This window comes from Myxine glutinosa, chromosome 11 (assembly GCF_964187855.1).
Source record: "Myxine glutinosa chromosome 11, kmMyxGlut1.1, whole genome shotgun sequence".
Taxonomy (NCBI): domain Eukaryota; kingdom Metazoa; phylum Chordata; class Myxini; order Myxiniformes; family Myxinidae; genus Myxine; species Myxine glutinosa.
Window position 1 is genome coordinate 71,667,201 of NC_136271.1, and position 21,961 is coordinate 71,689,161.

A 21,961-nucleotide genomic window follows, 5' to 3' on the forward strand; every position below is an offset into this window, starting at 1 on the left:
CGATACAACACTACCATTTGTACTCAAACGCCATCAATTTCCAGTTCGTGTGGCATTCTCTTTCTCAATAAACAAGAGTCAAGGTCAAACATTACACAAAGTTGGGATTTACCTACCAGAACCCGTCTTCAGCCATGGCCAATTATATGTTGCATTGTCGCGTGCTAAACGATTTGAGGATGTCAAGGTAAAGGTAGTCAGTAATGGCCAACAGGGAAAAATTGATGGCCGCAGTGGAATCTTCACCCGTAATGTTGTTTACCCGGAGGTCCTGCAGTGACACCATTCAGGCAACAAAAGGAGGTCACGAAGGAAAATAGTTAATTACTCCGACACATTTAGTTGCGGTGATTGAAAAATCACCGGACTATTGTTGCTGTTTTGATGCTTTTTACTGCTGTTTTGATGCTTTTTCACTGCTGTTTTGATGCTTTTTCAGTGCTGTTTTTTCACAGCTGTTCTGATGCTTTTTCACTGCTGTTTTGATGCTTTTTCACTGCTGTTTTGATGCTTTTTCAGCTGTTTTGATGCTTTTTCACTGCTGTTTTGACGCTTTCCACTGTTGTTTTGATGCTTTTTCACTGCTGTTTTGATGTTGTTTCACAGCTGTTCTGATGCTTTTTTGCCGTTTTGCCTAAAAATCTCATTTCAAAAAAAAAAATTCCAAAAAAATCTCACAATGATGACATATAATTCAACGAAAACGTTGAAGCAACCGCATAATATTACGGTGTTGTTTAACTCTGAGTGAGAATAGTTCTAAATTTTTAAAACTTTCTTCTGATATTTGTGATTTCTTTCAAACAAACTGTATTTCCCATCTACACGGGCATGTATGTATTCCTATTAACGTTATGTAAAGTACATAAATTGTGTGGATTACATCATTTGTGGATGTGATCAATTATTGCCAGTAACCATTTTATATAACTGAATGTGCAGGTGCAGCATCTAACTCAATATGTCGAAATGTCACACACATCCATGCCCGTGGGATTCCCACGGGTGACCCCGCTAGTAAATTATATTTGTTCTTCCTTACCTTCTGGTTTCCTCTCATCCGATCGCTTTCATGATTTCTCCATTGGGTAACTGTAGCACGATCAGAACCGCTCAGAATCGGGTTAGTCTTTTGTTAACGGCCCGAGTCGCAGCTCGCTTCGCTCGGCGTATCCATTAACGCTGCGGCTCGGGTGGAAATTATCTCCTCGCTTACGGCCGGTCTTAGTACGCAGGTATTTGGGACTTCATTGACCAATGACCCTGGCTACTACCGACCGGAAGTGATGTCATAGTTTCCAGGATCGGAGACGGCCAGTGTAAAAGACAAGGGGATTAACCCCCCCTTGGTAACGGGAGTGCCATACCCCAAATCCGCAACAGTGTGTTTGATATGCTGGTTCTTAAACGAGCCTCGATCTTGTATACAAAAAAAAAAAAATGGCTGGAATACCACTTAACCAATTATGTCATAGTTATCACCATGCATACCACATGGGGAGTTGATGACATGCCAAGTTTCAATCTTTTTAGTTGAGCCGTTTCAGAGAAAATGTCAAATATTTTTTCCTTGAATCCAATATGGCTGTCATGCCATGTGACCTGGAGTTATAAATAAAATATTCTCCATGGTGATTCCCTTCTGTGATTAAAGTTTTGTATCAATCGGACAAGCACTTACAGATAATAATAAAATAAAAGTGAAAATATAAAGATGTGGACACAGACATACACAAACAGATAGACAAGCAGGGGCGTTGCAATGGTCTCGGAACCCGTTTAGGCGAGACCAATAAGTAAGGTGTGTTCGTAGAAAGGAAATAATCAAACTGTATAACATTTAAGAGGAGTAAGTATTGTTGTGATGTAATTTACTATATAAGAGAGCCATTGTTTGTCTGTGTGTGTCTGTGTGTGGGTCGCCATTTTTCTCAGATGGCTGAACGGATCTTGGTCAAACTTTCAGAGGTTCATCAGTGAGTGTCAGGGAGTGTTTTAGGCAAAACATTTATTTATTTATTTTAAAGTGCGTTTTTTGGATTTTTTTTAAAAATCGCTCTGTAGTGCCAAAGCCTTTTTGATTAATGACAGTTATATACAAGTACACATTCACATGAATAAATCTTCATCTAAATCTATACAACATTTGAACACAAATAATCAAACTATTCCGGAAGTTGTCAAAGTTGGTGGGAAGGCTTCTTCTTCTTCCTGAACGTCATCATACATAACTCAGAAACGTGATGAACGTGATTCACCAGCAAAAAATCAACAAAAAGGTAAAATGATGAATTTGTGATGGATTCTGATGTGGATGTAATTGCTTTTTCATTATATTTTCTCTCATTTCAAATATGTTAATGTTTCTTTTTCGCTTGAGCAACGCCAGGTACTCCAGCTACAAACACTTTTATACTTTACTCGGGGTACAAATACAAATACAACTTTGGCAGGGGGGTAACATAGGCTATGTGGCCGTGGCCTCATCCGGGGCTGTGGGGGACCAGGAGAGGGGCGTAAATGTGTACCGTGTAGTGCCACCTGGTGATGGTGGCAGAGGGTATTACAATGACCTTTTTTACCTGTGCAACACTGAGGTTATGAAGCACTATTTGCATGGGAAATTTTTTGGTCCTTCCCTTCCCCCTTCCCTTCCCCAAAACGGAGGGGCTTTTCAAAGCCCCCCCCCCCACCCAAAGGATGTATATGTAATCTATCTTTCCCCTCCCTCTCCCCTCAACTCCCCCCTCCCTCTCCTACTTCCTTTCCTGTTACTAATCGCACAAAGCAAGGCTGTGTCCTAGTTCCCCTATTATTTAAGCATTGTGTTTTCCTCTGTTTCATAATACCTTCAACTATTGCACCCAGGGAGGGGAAGGGGAGGGGAGGGGAAGGGGAAGGGAAGGGGAGGGGAGGGGAGGGGAGAGGAGGGTGTTGATGATCCAGTTTCGCACTGACGGAAGTGCCTTTAATTTGCAGCATCTGAAGGCCAAGTCCAGAATCACGGAAATGCTGCTCCATGATCTACTTTTCGATGACTGCGCACTCTTCAGTCATAATCTCGAAGATATGCAGTTTATTATCAACTCCTCCACGCAATCTGCTCGGCGCTATGTCCTTCAAATCAGCCTCTCGCACTTTTTGTCCACCACGTGACCGTTTACCAAATTTAAGTTGACCAAAGAAAGAGCTCTTGGTATTCCATGGTCTTCCATGTGTGTGAGGTGTCCTGACCAGCGAAGCTAGGCTTGTATCAGGAAATACTCAATTCATTGGATCCGGTCGTGGTGTTCGGTACATTACCTCGCCAGGTGATGCCTAGAAGCTTGCGTCGGCTTCGCATATGGAATTGACCAAGATGTTTGATATGGTCATGATTAAGGTGTCCAAGATTAGCGTCCGTACAGGAGTGTCGATAAGAAAACGGCACGATAGACACTGATCTTGGTGTCCAGGTGAATGCCACGTCCATGCTAAAGGTGATATGCCAATCTTCCAAAGAACACACGTTACTTCTTCGTTAATCATTGCATTTTGAGAGAGGACACCTCCAAGGTAGCAGAACTTACCGACAACTTTGAGTGGTGTCATCGATGGTAATGGATGGGATGGTATACACACCTTGTGGTCTCGGCTGAAGCATGGCCTCGGTATTCTTAAGTTCACACTCGAGATTCCTACAATATCGGGACTCTAGTTTAAACCGCATCCAGGTTATCCAGCGTATCCAGGTTATCCAGGTTATTCAGGATATCCAGGGTATCCAGGTTATTCAGGATATCCAATGTGTCCAGGGTATCCAGGTTATTCAGGATATCCAAGGTGTCCAGGGTATCCAGGTTATACAGGGTATCCAGGTTATTCAGGATATCCAACGTGTCCAGGTTATCCAGCGTATCCAGGGTATCCAGCGTATCCAGGTTATCCAGCATATCCAGGGTATCCAGCGTATCCAGGGTATCCAGCGTATCCAGATTATCCAGCGTATCCAGGTTATTCAGGGTATCCAGGGTATCCAGCGTATCCAGGTTATCCAGCGTATCCAGGTTATCCAGCGTATCCAGCGTATCCAGCGTATCCAGCGTATCCAGGGTATCCAGGGTATCCAGGGTATCCAGATTATCCAGGTTATTCAGGGTATCCAGGGTATCCAGGGTATCCAGCGTATCCAGCGTATCCAGCGTATCCAGCATATCCAGATTATCCAGGGTATCCAGGGTATCCAGGGTATCCAGCGTATCCAGGTTATCCAGCGTATCCAAATTATCCAGGTTCAAATCGTGTTTGGTTAAAATACGAACCTGTTCAACATGAATATGCGAAACTAATTACAGGATAAATTATTAATTGAGAAACAGATCAATTGGATTCACTTTCGTGAAATTAAATAAAGTACATTTCACTGAAATTAAATACTCGATGGTAATTAATAAATTAATAAATAGTACAGGTACATTGCAACCAAAAAAAAACATGTTTATTTTGTTAGATTTTTTATGTTTTTCCACCTTTTTCAATACCAGAGGAATCGCTGTGAGTGGTTTATGCTTATGGGTGAATGAAGGTGTAAATAAGTGTGACACATGATCAGAATTACCATTTAATATAACTGAAGGGCACCTTGTGCTGGTAAAGGGCACCATGTGGTGCAGCATTTCGGAACAGGTTTCCTTATGAAGGAAACCAATATGGCGATCACATGTCCATTTACTTTGGGGATGATAAATACCCGGTTCACGTGATAGAACTTACCATGTTCCAAACATGCTTGGTGTGTGGGTCCAGGAGGTGTATGGCTATTGGGACGTTGTTTGGATGTTTACCCACAGTTTCTATGTTGCACCATCTTTCGGTAGTAAGGTTGTCAGCTCGTTATACATAGTAAGCTCGTTATACATAGTAAGCTCGTTATACATAGTAAGCTGGTCATACAAAGTAAGCTCGTTATACATAGTAGGCTCGTTATACATAGTAAGCTCGTTATACATAGTAAGGTCGTTATACATAGTAAGCTCGTTATACATAGTAAGGTCGTTATACATAGTAAGCTCGTTATACATAGTAAGCTCGTTATACATAGTAAGCTCGTTATACATAGTAAGCTCGTTATACATAGTAAGGTCGTTATACATAGTAAGCTCGTTATACATAGTAAGCTCGTTATACATAGTAAGCTGGTCATACAAAGTAAGCTCGTTATACATAGTAGGCTCGTTATACATAGTAAGCTCGTTATACATAGTAAGCTGGTCATACAAAGTAAGCTCGTTATACATAGTAGGCTCGTTATACATAGTAAGCTCGTTATACATAGTAAGGTCGTTATACATAGTAAGGTCGTCATACATAGTAAGCTCATTATACATAGTAAGCTCGTTATACATAGTAAGCTGGTTATACATAGTAAGCTCGTTATACATAGTAAGCTCGTTATACATAGTAAGCTCGTTATACATAGTAAGTTGGTTATACATAGTAAGCTTGTTATACATTGTAAGCTGGTTATCCATAGTAAGCTCGTCCTGATTGTTTATTAAAGTAAAAATAACATTGAACACCATGTTTAACATCCGGGATATTAACGATGTGCGATTTCTATCAGATTCCCCCCAGGAGTCGAAGGATTACAAGATTTACATCAAAACAGGAAATGTTTATTGGGCTGGCACAGGTGCCAACGTTTATATCACGATCTGTGGAGGATTGAAGTGTTTGAGATCTCATCATCTTAAACATTCAACATATCACAATCCTATTGAAGCGGGTCAGGTAATTATTCACACACACTTTAACAAGGTAGATAGAATATTAATAAACATGTTAATGCCCGACCAGGTGAGATGTTACCTGCTGTACACGTGTTTCAACAGGTAGATCTTTTCACTGTGCGGTCCCTTTTCCTGGGGAACCTGGAAAATGTAACAATCCGGCACGATGGGAGTGGATATCATTCCAGCTGGTTACTCGAGAACATCAGAATCACCGAAACATTCTCCGGACTCGAACAAACATTTACCTGTTCGTGTTGGATTTATAGAAACGATCCTAAAACCCTCTATCCCCAGGTAATCTTACATTATTCCACAAATACCAAATGTAATCTCGATCTTTTAACTTCCTCTCCCAAGATCACGTGTTTCTCAATCCCCTCTACCGTCATGAATGAAGTGAATTTAGAAAACTAGGGCGTGCTTGCCCGTACGTGCGTGCAAAAAAAAAAAAAAATGTAAAAAAAAAAAAAAACACTTTGAAACCACGTGCCAGAATTACGATTATTCGCAATTTAGTTTTAATGGCCAATTATTCAATTATCGCAAACGTATTTTGTCTTTTCGCAAGGACAAACAAAGAAAAGAGAAAACAACAACAACAACAACAACAAAAAAAACTTTGAAACCACGTGGCAGTAACGACCACAGAACCCCCCCCCCCCCTCTATTTACATGAAATGGTTTGGTCCATTCGCAAAGCCAAAGCGAACGGCTTGCGAGTACGGTGACCACCCCTTGGGAACCACTTGTCCGATTAATTTCAAACCTTGAAAAGGCACATCCTCGGGTCCCCAGCAATACACCTGGCAAGTTTCAAGTATATCGGACCGGTAGTTGTCGAGAAACAGCGGTCGCATACAGACACACAGACACACAGACACACAGACACACACACACACACACACACACACACACACAGAGAGAGATTGCTGGAATTATATAGAGACTAGGGCGTGCTTGCCCGTACGTGCTTGCCCGTACGTGCATGCAAAAAAAAAAAAAAATGTAAAAAAAAAAAAAACACTGAAACCACGTGCCAGAATTACGATTATTCGCAATTTAGTTTTAATGGCCAATTATTCAATTATCGCAAACGTATTTTGTCTTTTCGCAAGGACAAACAAAGAAAAGAGAAGAGAACAACAACAATAACAACAACAATAACAACAACAACAAAAAAAAACTTTGAAACCACGTGGCAGTAACGACCACAGAACCCCCCCCCCCCCCCTCTATTTACATGAAATGGTTTGGTCCATTCGCAAAGCCAAAGCGAACGGCTTGCGAGTACGGTGACCATACCTTGGGAACCACTTGTCCGATTAATTTCAAACCTTGAAAAGGCACATCCTCGGGTCCCCAGCAATATACCTGGCAAGTTTCAAGTATATCGGACCGGTAGTTGTCGAGAAACAGCGGTCGCATACAGACACACAGACACACAGACAGACAGACAGACAGACAGACAGACACACACACACACACACACACACACACACACACACACACACAGAGATTGCTGGAATTATATAGAGATGAATGAATCACTGTGTAAAGATCGTAATTACTTTTTTGTTATTTTTAATTTTTTTTTCGTAATGGAACTGACACACACACACACACACACACACACACCTTGGAGACCTGCAACTCCGAAAGACCTTGAGGTTGATCGTGTATCGGACGTGCTGCGTGCATCCTCGAACGATCATAACTCCCAAGGTGAGGAGCTTCTCCCGATGAACCGATGAAGGGCAGGGGAAGGGAAAAGTCTTCAACGAAACCGGGCAGGTGAAACATTGTCACCGACGCACCTTGGAGCAGGTGGGGAAGGGAACACTTTTCGACAAACGAAACGTGTGTTGGAAATAAAGTAGAATAAAAGGAATTATGGGACACAGCCCCTTGTACTTAGTCTCTGCGGCCGCACCGAGCAGCCAGAATACTCGCTCAAAATAAAGAAGCCTGCACCTCCTCTACTGAGAAGACCAACTCACAAGGGGACAGGTATTTGGACCCAGCCAAGAGGGTTCCTGTGTCAAAAAAAAAGATTGAGCTCTACTAAAGAACCTTAAAAACGAATGTTGGAACATGGAGGAGAAGGATGCCATTTACGACTGTAAAGTCTATTCAAGACAAGAACAGTGAGGGTTGGCCGGTAGGGGATCTAGATTCATGGACCAGCTGAAGACCAGATTGACCACCAGAGCAAAGACGGCAACATCCAACAAATTAGAAAGAGTTGCGTTAACAGCAAATACATTCCTAAATTAAAATAAAATAAAAGAGACAGCAGTGAAGGCCAGAACAGGATGGGAGCCGAACACTCGTCAGGCTGGACTGAGCGATGGTGGCAAAGAGACCACAATGGATCGCAGGGAAGGGCTTCGTGACGAAGCAAGGGTTTGGAATGCGAAGCGTCACTGGGGACCCAGGGAAGGCGAGGTGAGACAGAGGGGGAGGAGACACAGAATCACTATAATGTGGAGGGGGGGGGGGCATCGCATCTTCACTCCTGGTATTTCAATATTTCCTTCCGAATGCTGTAATATCAATGTGTTACTGTATTTCAGTGTTCCATTGCTTTCTCAATCAGTTTGATTATTTGGGGGTTGATCTTGCACACCTGCCTGCATTTTATCATCCATGAATGTGGGACACTACCAAAAGCTTTTCGTAGTCTATCCATGCTGTGGACAATTTGGTGGAAACACCTACACAGTTGGAGGGGATGAAAACGAGAATGGCACATGACAACAGGCAGAAGGACGGAGGGGAACAGAGAGGTGAAGAGGAAGGTGAGGATGATGAAGACCAGCAAAGATTGGAAGACGAGCTGGCAAACAAATTAGCGGAGATGAGATTGATAGTGGAGACAGAAGGATGGTGTTCTTTGGGTGTGCTGTGTTGTGTTTGTACCAAACGTAACATTTTCCATTTCGGACAAAAAGTTCCATCTTGGTTTCGTCAGACGACAACATGTTTTGCCACTTGGCTTCAGAATCTCTGGAGTTGTTTTTTGCATACCTCAAACAGGACTCAAGGTGGGCTTTTTTGAGTAATGGCTTCCTTCTTCCCACCCTACCGTACAAGCCAGACTTGTGGAGTGCTTGGAATATTGTTGTCACATACACACAGTGAATAGCCTTTGCCGTAAAGGCCTGTAGCTCTTTCCAAGTTGCCATTGGCCTCCTAGTGGCCTCTCTGATCAGTCTCCTGATCCAGAGACCCAGCTGACCGAGCAGCAGTTCACCTCACCCAAAACTCGACATGTCTTCCAGAAGACTGGAAAGACACATCAAGCCCACGGGCCAAGGAGATGAGGCAATAAAACTCCTCAGCCTTGAACTCCAGCGCTTCCAACAAAACCGTCCAACCAAATACCTCACCTGGCAGAACGGGTCCCTCCTTTATATATTTGAACCTGAGACAGTTATGACGCCTGCTCGCCATGCCGGAGTCCTATGGAGGAGCAGGGGACAACACTGGGAATGACGGGTGGGGGAGATGGAGGCGCAGGGCTACCTACCTGTCTGGAGGGTGAGGCGCCAAACAGGAGGAAGGCCAGGGAAAAGCAGGAAAGGAGAGACTAACGAAAACGTAGGACAAATAAGGTCAAGAAAGGAAAATAACATGCAGACAAGACAGGAAAATAAAGAAAAACACGCAGGACAAACAAGGTCAAGAAAGGAAAATAACATGCAGACAAGACGGGAAAATAAATAAAAATATGCAGGACAAACAAGGTCAAGAAAGGAAAATAACATGCAGACAAGTCGGGAAAATAAAGAAAAACACGCAGGACAAACAAGGTCAAGAAAGGAAAATAACATGCAGACAAGACAGGAAAATAAAGAAAAACACGCAGGACAAACAAGGTCAAGAAAGGAAAATGACATGCAGACAAGACGGGGAAATAAAGAAAAACACGCAGGACAAACAAGGTCAAGCAAGGAAAATCACATGCAGACAAGACAGGAAAATAAAGAAAAACACGCAGGACAAACAAGGTCAAGAAAGGAAAATAACATGCAGACAAGACAGGAAAATAAAGAAAAACACGCAGGACAAACAACGTCAAGAAAGAAAAATAACATGCAGACAAGACGGGGAAATAAAGAAAAACACGCAGGACAAACAAGGTCAAGCAAGGAAAATCACATGCAGACAAGACAGGAAAATAAAGAAAAACACGCAGGACAAACAAGGTCAAGAAAGGAAAATAACATGCAGACAAAACAGGAAAATAAAGAAAAACACGCAGGACAAACAAGTTCAAGAAAGGAAAATAACATGCAGACAAGACAGGAAAATAATGAAAAACACACAGGACAAACAAGGTCAAGAAAGGAAAATAGCATGCAGACAAGACGGGAAAATAAATAAAAATATGCAGGACAAACAAGGTCAAGAAAGGAAAATAACATGCAGACAAGTCGGGAAAATAAAGAAAAACACGCAGGACAAACAAGGTCAAGAAAGGAAAATAACATGCAGACAAGACAGGAAAATAAAGAAAAACATGGACAAACAAGGTCAAGAAAGGAAAATAACATGCAGACAAGACGGGAAAATAAATAAAAATACGCAGGACAAAGAAGGTCAAGAAAGGAAAATAACATGCAGACAAGACAGGAAAATAAAGAAAAACACGCAGGACAAACAAGTTCAAGAAAGGAAAATAACATGCAGACAAGACAGGAAAATAAAGAAAAACACGGACAAACAAGGTCAAGAAAGGAAAATAACATGCAGACAAGACAGGAAAATAAAGAAAAACACGCAGGACAAACAAGGTCAAGAAAGGAAAATAACATGCAGATAATACGGGGAAATAAAGAAAAACACGCAGGACAAACAAGGTCAAGCAAGGAAAATAACATGCAGACAAGACAGGAAAATAAAGAAAAACACGCAGGACAAACAAGGTCAAGAAAGGAAAATAACATGCAGACAAGACAGGAAAATAAAGAAAAACACGGACAAACAAGGTCAAGAAAGGAAAATAACATGCAGACAAGACAGGAAAATAAAGAAAAACACGCAGGACAAACAAGGTCAAGAAAGGAAAATAACATGCAGACAAGTCGGGAAAATAAAGAAAAACACGCAGGACAAACAAGGTCAAGAAAGGAAAATAACATGCAGACAAGACAGGAAAATAAAGAAAAACACGCAGGACAAACAAGGTCAAGAAAGGAAAATGACATGCAGACAAGACGGGGAAATAAAGAAAAACACGCAGGACAAACAAGGTCAAGCAAGGAAAATCACATGCAGACAAGACAGGAAAATAAAGAAAAACACACAGGACAAACAAGGTCAAGAAAGGAAAATAACATGCAGACAAGACAGGAAAATAAAGAAAAACACGCAGGACAAACAACGTCAAGAAAGAAAAATAACATGCAGACAAGACGGGGAAATAAAGAAAAACACGCAGGACAAACAAGGTCAAGCAAGGAAAATCACATGCAGACAAGACAGGAAAATAAAGAAAAACACACAGGACAAACAAGGTCGAGAAAGGAAAATAACATGCAGACAAAACAGGAAAATAAAGAAAAACACGCAGGACAAACAAGTTCAAGAAAGGAAAATAACATGCAGACAAGACAGGAAAATAATGAAAAACACACAGGACAAACAAGGTCAAGAAAGGAAAATAGCATGCAGACAAGACGGGAAAATAAATAAAAATACGCAGGACAAACAAGGTCAAGAAAGGAAAATAACATGCAGACAAGTCGGGAAAATAAAGAAAAACACGCAGGACAAACAAGGTCAAGAAAGGAAAATAACATGCAGACAAGACAGGAAAATAAAGAAAAACACGGACAAACAAGGTCAAGAAAGGAAAATAACATGCAGACAAGACGGGAAAATAAATAAAAATACGCAGGACAAACAAGGTCAAGAAAGGAAAATAACATGCAGACAAGACAGGAAAATAAAGAAAAACACGCAGGACAAACAAGGTCAAGAAAGGAAAATAACTTGCAGACAAGACAGGAAAATAAAGAAAAACACGGACAAACAAGGTCAAGAAAGGAAAATAACATGCAGACAAGACAGGAAAATAAAGAAAAACACGCAGGACAAACAAGGTCAAGAAAGGAAAATAACATGCAGATAATACGGGGAAATAAAGAAAAACACGCAGGACAAACAAGGTCAAGCAAGGAAAATCACATGCAGACAAGACAGGAAAATAAAGAAAAACACGCAGGACAAACAAGGTCAAGAAAGGAAAATAACATGCAGACAAGACAGGAAAATAAAGAAAAACACGGACAAACAAGGTCAAGAAAGGAAAATAACATGCAGACAAGACAAGAAAATAAAGAAAAACACGCAGGACAAACAAGGTCAAGATAGGAAATTAACATGCAGACAAGACAGGAAAATAAAGAAAAACACGCAGGACAAACAAGGTCAAGCAAGGAAAATAACATGCAGACAAGACAGGAAAAGAAAGAAAAACACGCAGGACAAACAAGGTCAAGAAAGGAAAATAACATGCAGACAACACAGGAAAATAAAGAAAAACACGCAGGACAAACAAGGTCAAGAAAGGAAAATAACATGCAGACAAGAAAGGAAAATAACATGCAGACAAGAAAGGAAAATAACATGCAGACAAGAAAGGAAAATAACATGCAGACAAGACGGGAAAATAAAGAAAAACACGCAGGACAAACAAGGTCAAGAAAGGAAAATAACATGCAGACAAGACAGGAAAATAAAGAAAAACACGCAGGACAAACACAACAAAGCTCTCAAGGTGCTCAAGGTAGACACCAAAGCACCCCTCCCTTGCCCCCTGCTCACCACAACAAAAACTGGGCTGTAAAATGCACAACTCAGCAAAGGAAACCGACAGGAACAGCGGATTTTATTCTGAAATAATCAGAATCACTGCAATTTAACACAGGTGGAAGGCAATTAACTTGGTGTGTGATTTTGAAGTTGATTTGTTACATCTCAGATAATTTACAATTGCTATTATAGGGGTGGACACTTGTCCAACGAAGATATTCGAATTTTGCATTTTTAATTAATTTTCTGAAATTTGTGGAATTCGTTTTTGACTTGGAAGTTCTGGGGTACGATGTGTAAATGAAGGAGGAAAAGGTCTGATTTAATGCATTTTCATTCCAGGCTGAGAGGCAACAAAAGATGAAAAATTAGAAAGGGGGTGTAGACTTTCTATAGGCAGTGTACATCCTCGGAGCAATGTAAACATTCGGTTTGGAGAGGGTGCGGGTTTTGTAAACAGTTCAACCGGTGGTGCTGGAGAAGGACAGATGGGAGAGGGAGAGGAGAAACCGAATCTGTTTCATGTACTAATTCTTGTTTGCCTTTTACAATATCAATAACTTGTATTTTCCATCACTTCACCACATCTGGGTGTTGTTGCTCCCTCTCTATTATTTAATTTCAGATTCCCAGGTCATGTGACCCTTTGGATGACAGAGAACCGAAGAAACCAACCGGTGCGTTTTGTGGATTCTCATTCGGGAATTTGATGCCGTTTTTCAAAGCATTTTGGGAAAGATGTTATTGGTGGAAATAACGATTGTAATTTCCTTGTTTCCCATTGTAGTTCCCAACCCTCTCAGGGGAATTCCTCTCCTCTCTTGTGAGATACAAAAGCCAAACAGTAACAAGTTCTCACTGCTGTGGATGTTTCGAAGTACTGAAGGCCACAACCGGGTGATCGCAGTGGCCGGAACAAAGGCAGACATCCTTACCTCCTGTCTGGGGAAGAGTGAACAGAAAAACTATACAGTGCTGGAACCTGGACAGGATTCCTGTCCAGAAAGCTCCCACTGCTTGCTGCCTCCATTTGGTGTACCGAGGGATGAACTCGAGAGATACTGGTGCCTGATTGGTCCCGGAGAGGATGGAACATGGAGACAGCAGGTCCTCTCTGTGCTTTCATTCACACCTGGTAAGATGTAACTCGCTGATCATTACCACCCAGTGATCATGCTCTATTAAGGTTCTTCATTATAAGAAACCATCTTTGTTCATAATTACCCTGAAAGTGGCAACACCTTCTCTCTCTCTTATAATTTCCTTTTCCTAGTTACCCTCGCCAGAGGAGCGGGTATTGCATTTGAGTCCGTTTGTTTGTCTGTCTGTCTGTCTGTCTGTCTGCACAGAATAAATATAATTTTCTCTGCAACACTTGGTCCGATTGACAGGAAATTTTCACCATAGGGCAACTCCACCTGTAGAATTTTTTGATGATAATTATGACGTCATAGGTCACGTGGTTCGGCCGCCATCTTGGAAAAACCGAAAAACTTTGCACCTCCATATCTCCGAAAGTGCTGAATAGAAAAAATTGAGACATGGCTCATTGTAAAGAACTCTCCATGGGGAATAAAATATGTTGATGATGATGTCATCGGTGCTTCCATTATGACGTCATAATTCGACAAGTACAAAACTTCATCCAATCAAGATGAAATTTCTTGAGCATCAAGGAAGAAATTAGTTTAGAAAACAAATAATGATGACGTCATCGGTCACGTGGTTTGGCCCCCATATTTGTTTCACACTAAAGCCTTAAAAACCACTGAAAATACATCCTGGCGAGGGTTTGCAATCTCTGATTGCTCTTTTTCTTGTTTAAAATGAGAAGTCCTGATAGCGAAGTATTTTGGGAGTGAACAATATTTTTTCTAAGATGAATAATATCAGGTAATAATTGTTTATTTGGTAACAAGTTGAACAGGTATGGTGTTTTATTATTACCATTGATTTACCATTTAGTGCAGTTTATCCTTGGTTTAGTTATCGCATCTTCCATGATTGTTATCCTGATGGGTTTTCTGATTATAGGAAACCAAAACGGATCCACAACGGTGGAAGAGACCAACGACCCATCACCATTCTCCGGATGCGGACCTGCTCTCATTGCAGCAATCACCATCAATGTTCTCGCTCTCTTCCCATTCACCATGGTTGTTTTCCTTGCTAAACGTTATCGTGAAGAATGTTTGTAGAAACATCTTTAAGATGTGATCACAAAGTCATCAATGTTTTTCCATCTCTCCATATGTGTGTTTTTTTAATGAGAAGACATTTGTTTTTATGAATGTTCAGGAAGTAGTTGTTAAAACATCAACACAAACATGATACTTCTCACCTCCGCCCGTGAAGATGGATGGAGGTTATGTTTTCACCCCTGTCTGTCTGTCTGTTTGTTTGTTTGTATGTCTGTCTGTCTGTGAACAAAATATCTAAAAGAGTTGTGGATGTATTCGGACGAAATTTGGCAGAGAGGTGGCGTATGTGACGAGGATGAAATGATTCGATTTTGGTGAAGATCTGGATTTGAACAGTACAATTTTTAAAGTGATTCTTCACAATTGAGAGATGGGGCCAAAAACGATACTTCACAGGATATTTTGAAAAGTTATGGACGAGTTATGACTAAACATGGTGGACGAGTTGATTCGGTAACGAGAACAAGCAGATTAGATTTGGGTTCAGGTCCGAATCCAGACCCGGTCTATCATTGGGATACAAAAAGTAAACTGTTCAGCCTGGCGGAGGTATGCGCTCTAGCGAGTGCCGTTCTAGTTTGATATGAAACTTGTGGGAATTATGCTTCAGCTCTATTTGCTCTTTCGTTGTGAAATTGTTGATTGTTTTCAGGTATTATTTCTTTTTGTAATAATAAAGGACATGTTTGTGGGTTGCAGCGTGCAGATGGAAAACAATTTAAGGTCAAATGCACATCCACAAACCAACATTGTACGATTTGGAAAAATACAAGCTGTACATTGTGCTATTAATATCAATACAAACTATAAATTGCATTATATAGAACAATACAAGCTATACATTGTGTTATTAATATCAATACAAACTATAAATTGCATTATATAGAACAATACAAGCTATACATTGTGTTATTAATATCAATACAAACTATAAATTGCATTATATGGAACAATACAAGCTATATATTGTGTTATTAATATCAATACAAACTATAAATTGCATTATATTGAACAATACAAGCTATACATTGTGTTATTAATATCAATACAGACTATAAATTGCATTATATAGAACAATACAAGCTGTACATTGTGTTATTAATATCAATACAAACTATAAATTGCATTATATGGAACAATACAAGCTATACATTGTGTTATTAATATCAATACAAACTATAAATTGCATTATATAGAACAATACAAGCTATACATTGTGTTATTAATATCAACACAAACTATGAATTGTATTATATAGAACAATACAAGCTATGCATTGCGTTATTAATATCAATACAAACTATGAATTGTATTATATATCGAACAATACAAGCTATACATTGTGTTATTAATATCAATACAAACTATAAATTGCATTATGTTGTTACGGGTCGCGGACAGATGTTATAGACCGAGCGGTGGTGTAAGACCGCGACCTAACAAAACTCACCCGATTCACCCAGACTTTGGCCGTATCGCGCCGCAGCTGCTCGATGAGGGAAAAGACGAAAACGACGCAATGCAAAGAGGAAAACGAAGACAAAAAGGTTGGAAATACTACTAAATTTATTTACTATTTACACACATAAGCAAAAAGCAAGCAGTCACGTTTATTTACAGGCACATAAGACGCAGGTGACACAGTGCAAATACTAGCTTATACAGACTTAACTAACCCAGGGACAGACAAACAAAACAAACTCACGTACACAAGAAGGGTGGAAAGGCAGGTGGATGGCTGAAGGGAGAGGAAGGTCCAAGGGGTTCCTGCAGCACTATCGGCGCGTTTAGCAGCCGCCGTTCCTTTGCGGCCCTGCTCAAAACCGCCGTTCAGGCCCCAAGTGGCTGTTGGGTGCTGCTGCTGCTGCCTCCGCTGCTTTCCCTGGTGTCTTGTCTGGCTCGTCTGGTCCAAACCCTCAACTCTTTCTTGGTCCACTCCCTCTTTACCACCGACTCCTCACTGCAACCAACGCAACCACTGACCACCACCACCGACTCCTCACCGCAACCAACGCAACCAACTGACCACCGACTCCACTGACTGACTCTCCCTCCTTCTGGTCACTTGCGCGCGCGTCTCTTTAGCGCCTCTCGCGATCAAGCCGCCGGCCTTCTGGACACGCCCATCGGGGTCCTCACCTCGGCCCTGGTTGGTCGCGCGACCCTCTCGCTCCGCCCTCGATGACGGATTTGGAGGATTCTTGGATATTGGATTGGAGATATTGGAGGGGAGGTGATTGGGAATCGAGGGCTCAGCAATGACGAGAGGGGATGTAATATTGGCAATCGAGGCTCGGCAATGACGAAAGGGGATGTGACGGAAATGGGGATTTTGGGGATGGGAATGAAAGGGGATCTATTCTCTTTCACTGGTGCAATGGAGTATTTTTATTAATGGGAGACACAGCCTTATCCTAAAACACAGAATAAAATATAACTATCGAACATGGATATTCTATGATTGGCTGACGTGTATGCTTGTGGACTATGGGACGCCCTTTTGATCTTTACACAGCTCCGGAGGCAGGAGGCACAGAACAACAATAATAACAATAACAAACCACACAATCAAAAAAAATATACAGTCCTCATATCCGCAACAATATAGAACAATACAAGCTATACATTGTGTTATTAATATCAACACAAACTATGAATTATATTATATAGAACAATACAAGCTATGCATTGTGTTATTAATATCAATACAAACTATGAATTGTATTATATAGAACAATACAAGCTATACATTGTATTACAAAGAACAATTATCAAATAAGGTATTGAAACCATTTTCATTTTGTACTTTGGTAATTAATGCTTAATTAAACAAGACGAAAAGTCTAACAGCGGCGTAGCCGGGCTTGTAATCTTACTACAATTCACCAAATGTCTGTCCGTCTGTCCGTCCGTCTGGCCGTTCCCAGGTACCGAAAAAACGGCTGAACCGATCGCAACGAAATTTTGGGTGGGTAATCCTGGGATCCCCTGGAGTAAAATCTGCTATATTGTTTTCCAATTTTTTTTTTTAATTTTCCCAATTTTTCAGTTTTTCCAAACACGATGGAATAATATTTACCGATATGAACAGTGATGTGACTTTTATTGAAATTCTACAAATACTGTTTAGATTTTGATGATTTGTGTGTGATATGATTTAACGGATGTTTATATAAATTGTTTAAAATAAAAAAGCTTTCAATTTCTGATATTTTACCTTTTCATTTGGGCCTCCCAATTGAAGCCCCGCCCGTAGGGTGGGTACCGTTCCTAGTATATTATAAACCACAAACACATGTTTTTGAGGTGTTTTTCCAAGCATTTCCTGCATGGTGTCAAGGTTTCCATGCCAACATTGAGCATTGCGTTCAAGGGTTCTCCCTGATCTTGAACAGTCTCAAATCGTCCCCTTCTCCCAACCTTGTTTTGCTATACACTGCACATGCGACCTCTTCAAGCTCAGTTATCAGGTCTTGTGGCATGTTCCATGAATTCCTCAGTCTTCCAAGAGCTGGTACAATCCTTGGCATCGTCTCCAGAGTTTTGATGGGCTTGACTTTCCCTTTCCCCTCAAATGCACTAGTTGTGTCACAATCACCGTATGCATGGAGAGTTTGAAGCACTGCCCGGTTTTCCTGTGTGTCGGCTTGTGCAAATTCCGTCGTGTTGAATCGGTTCTGATTGCTTCCTGTACCAGTATCAAACAAAATTGTAATACCTTCAAGTTTGTTGTTGTGGCGCAGGATGATGAAAAATATATCATATTCTGGACTTCTCACTTGTATGTTCTTGTAACCATGCTTCTCTGCAAACAGGCAAAGCCATATAATCCTTGTGTTAGTCTCTTCTTGTGTCGATGTTGGAACTTCAACCTGTTTTTCCTAATTGTTGTTTTCCCATCCTCAGATGTGAACCTGGATCCGTAACCTTCACAGATAAGCATGTCCTTTGGGCCTTGTAGTCGTTCTGTAGAACCATTGCCCCAAGAATCACATGTGACTTGCACAAGTTGTTCTTTGTTGTCGTCATTTGTCAATAACTATTTCCGATCTGCTGTTTTGCTGGTTTTTGGTGTTTTCGCCCTGCACAAGTAACTTGTCTACCCACCCTCTGTGCATCCTTTCCATTGCTTTCACCGATTCCTCCTTGTACATATTTGTGTTGAAAATGATGTCAGCATAGCGTGGCATCATGTCGAAACGTTTCTTGCTTCAAATCAACACGTGACACTTTGGGCCTGGCTTGGGTGTGGCTTCCAATCAACACCTGACACTCTGGGCCTGGCTTGGGTGTGGCTTCCAATCAACACGTGACACTCTGGGCCTGGCTTGGGCGTGGCTTCAATCAACACGTGACACTCTGGGCCTGGTTTGGGCGTGGCTTCAAATAAACACGTGACACTCTGGGCCTGGCTTGGGCGTGGCTTCAAATCAACACGTGACACTCTGGGTCAGGCTTGGACGTGGCTTCCAATCAACACGTGACACTCTGGGCCTGGCTTGGGCGTGGCTTTAAATCAACACGTGACACTCTGGGCCTGGCTTGGGCGACGGGCGTGGCTTCAAATCAACATGGATGACATTCCCCCGGTAAATGTCGGTACGGGGTCGTGTTTCAGCAATTTCCGAGCTTTGTTTCCCAGGTAGTTCGTTCCCAAATACGAACGTTCATGGCTGAAATGATCTTCGTAAACAACACGATATTTTGAATGAACACACGTTTTGATGTTTAATTTTGTTGTTCCGAGATATTTAAACCACAAAACACGTTGATCGTTGACGACCTTTTCGTGCGTCAGGGATGGATAAAAAGACGAGTTCTGTCGGCAAACTTCTCGACGATTGGAACAGTTTAAATCTTGGCACATCGACATTTTGAACGCCAGAATTGTAAGGTTCTGATGTAGAATAGATCACGGGGCGATGTCAAAGAGAACAATCATTTATTACAGGACCCGGAATCAGGTTCATGTCGACGACCCCGTACACACACCGCCTGCCCTCTGACCCGGAACTCCACCTTCATACTCCAAAACGCGAGCAAGCACTTCCGGTTCCACACAACTGATGTAATACCATCACATCTCCCTTTCCCACAACAAGAAAAGTAATAAAGTAAAAACAGCAAACCCGTGTAACACCATTACATTGTAGCGACCCATGGGTCCCCCAAAGCTCGAGACCAGCAACATAATCTCCCTGCCCCAGCCGGTGACGTAACCAGCGGAAAAACCGCGGCGCCGAGGTTATAATTGCTTGCACCTGTCGGTCACATGACCACCAAAGCGTGCCTCGCCTGAGAGGCCTGGCTTTGGTTCTGACGTATGCTTTTTGGCTTGGATTATATGTATGCGAACCCGATAAACGGGCTTTCAGAGTTCTCGAGTTGATTATACATTAAACATCTTCTCGGACGAGTTTGTGTCTTGTCCGTCACTTCGTCCGTCTCAAGCAGGAGCCCTGCTCCTTCACTGGTGACCCCGAGTTTACGACACGCGATGGACACGGCAGTGTCCCTCAAATTGCCCACTTTCTGGGAAGCACATGCCGCAGTCTGGTTCGCTCAGGCGGACTCCCAGTTCGCCCTGCGTGGCATTACGGAGGACACCACTAAATACCATTACGTGGTCACCACGCTCGGCTCCGTGACCGCCGACCGCTGCCTGAGCCTCCTCCAGAGCCCGCCCACTGACGGCAAGTACGACGCCATCAAGGCACTTCTTCTGGGCGCTTTCGCCCTCTCCCCGGCTGAACGCGCACGACGCCTGCTCGACCTTCCTGAGCTCTATGATACGCGCCCGTCCGAAAGTATGGACTACATGCTCGCGTTTCTCGGCGAGCACCCCTCGGATTTCCTTTTCCGAGAGCTTTTTCTCCGCCAGCTTCCGGCCCACTCGCCCGACGCCCGCAACGCAGCTTCCTTCCCGGAGGCCGCCGGGCCGGCGCGACTGGCAGCGGCGACGCCGCGTCGCCCAGTCCCAACGCGTCGACCGGAGCCCCCGCCAGACCCGGCCTGGTGTTATTTCCATGCCAGGTTCGGGCGGCAGGCCCGATCATGTCGACCCCCATGCACGTTCGGCAAGTCGGGAAACGGTCGGGCCGGCGATTACTACCAGCCATGAGCGCTGGCCGTTCCGGAAGCCTGCTATTCTTCGCGGACCAAGCGTCGGGGCGGCGTTTTCTCTGCGACACCGGCGCTCAACTGAGCGTCATTTCCGCTTCGGCGGAGGACAGGCGGGCCGCCATTTGCGGCCCCTCCTTAATCGCGGCCAACGGCACCGCCATCCGCACCTTCGGCCCACGCACCGTCGCCCTCCGCTTCGGCAGCCAGCTCTTTCGCTGGGAGTTCGTGACGGCGGACGTCCCCATGGCTTTGCTCGGTGCCGATTTCCTTTGCGCCCATGGGCTGCTGGTCGACGTTAAACGCCGGCGTCTCATCAACGCCGAAACTTTCAGCTTGCTGGCGTGCGCCTTGAGCCGTTCCATGCCCACTGAGCTTTCCTGCGTCCTCCCGTTGGCAGACGACTTCGCGCGTCTCCTCGTGGAGTTCCCGGCCCTCACGCGACCGATGTTTTCGGCCGTTGCGGTGTGTCACGGCATCGAGCATCATAATTCCCACTACGGGCCTGCCGGTGTATGCCCGAGCTCGCCGTCTCGACCCAGCCAAACTCGCCGTCGCCAAGGCCGAGTCCGCCGCGCTGGAGCGCCTCGGCATCGTGCGGCGCTCCGACAGCGCCTGGGCCTCGCCGCTGCACATCGCCCCAAAGCCGGGGGGCGGATGGCGGCCATGCGGCGACTACCGCCACCTCAACGACGCCACTACCCCCGACAGGTACCCCGTCCCGCACATCCAGGATTTTTCCGCCCGGTTGGCGGGGCGGACCATTTTTTCAAAAGTGGACCTGATTCGGGGGTACCACCAGGTGCCCGTTCACACGGCCGACATCCCGAAGACGGCCGTTATTACACCTTTCGGCCTCTTCGAATTCCTCCGGATGCCCTTCGGCCTCAAAAACGCGGCACAGGCATTCCAGCGCCTGATGGACGGCGTGCTGCGCGACTTGCCGTTCCTCTTTACCTACCTGGACGACATCCTCGTCGCCAGCACGTCCAGAGCCGAGCACCTCCTCCACCTCCGGACGCTGTTCGGCCGCCTCAGCGAGCACGGCTT

The 21,961-nt window shown here is 43.3% G+C and overlaps 2 protein-coding genes across 6 annotated transcripts in view; one reads left to right on the forward strand and one right to left on the reverse strand.

The window, feature by feature from the left end:
* LOC137431027 (uncharacterized) overlaps window positions 1-15,489 on the forward strand; it is a 64,819-nt gene extending 49,330 nt beyond the window's left edge. The window contains exons 2-6 of the mRNA XM_078786788.1: window positions 5,603-5,769; window positions 5,871-6,065; window positions 13,216-13,267; window positions 13,378-13,725; window positions 14,625-15,489. Of these exons, the coding sequence (XP_078642914.1) occupies window positions 5,603-5,769; window positions 5,871-6,065; window positions 13,216-13,267; window positions 13,378-13,725; window positions 14,625-14,788 (926 nt within the window). The 3' untranslated portion in view covers window positions 14,789-15,489. The remainder of the gene's footprint in view (window positions 1-5,602; window positions 5,770-5,870; window positions 6,066-13,215; window positions 13,268-13,377; window positions 13,726-14,624) is intronic.
* LOC137436754 (syntenin-1) overlaps window positions 1-21,961 on the reverse strand; it is an 881,728-nt gene that overhangs the window by 572,841 nt on the left and 286,926 nt on the right. The window lies entirely within an intron of this gene.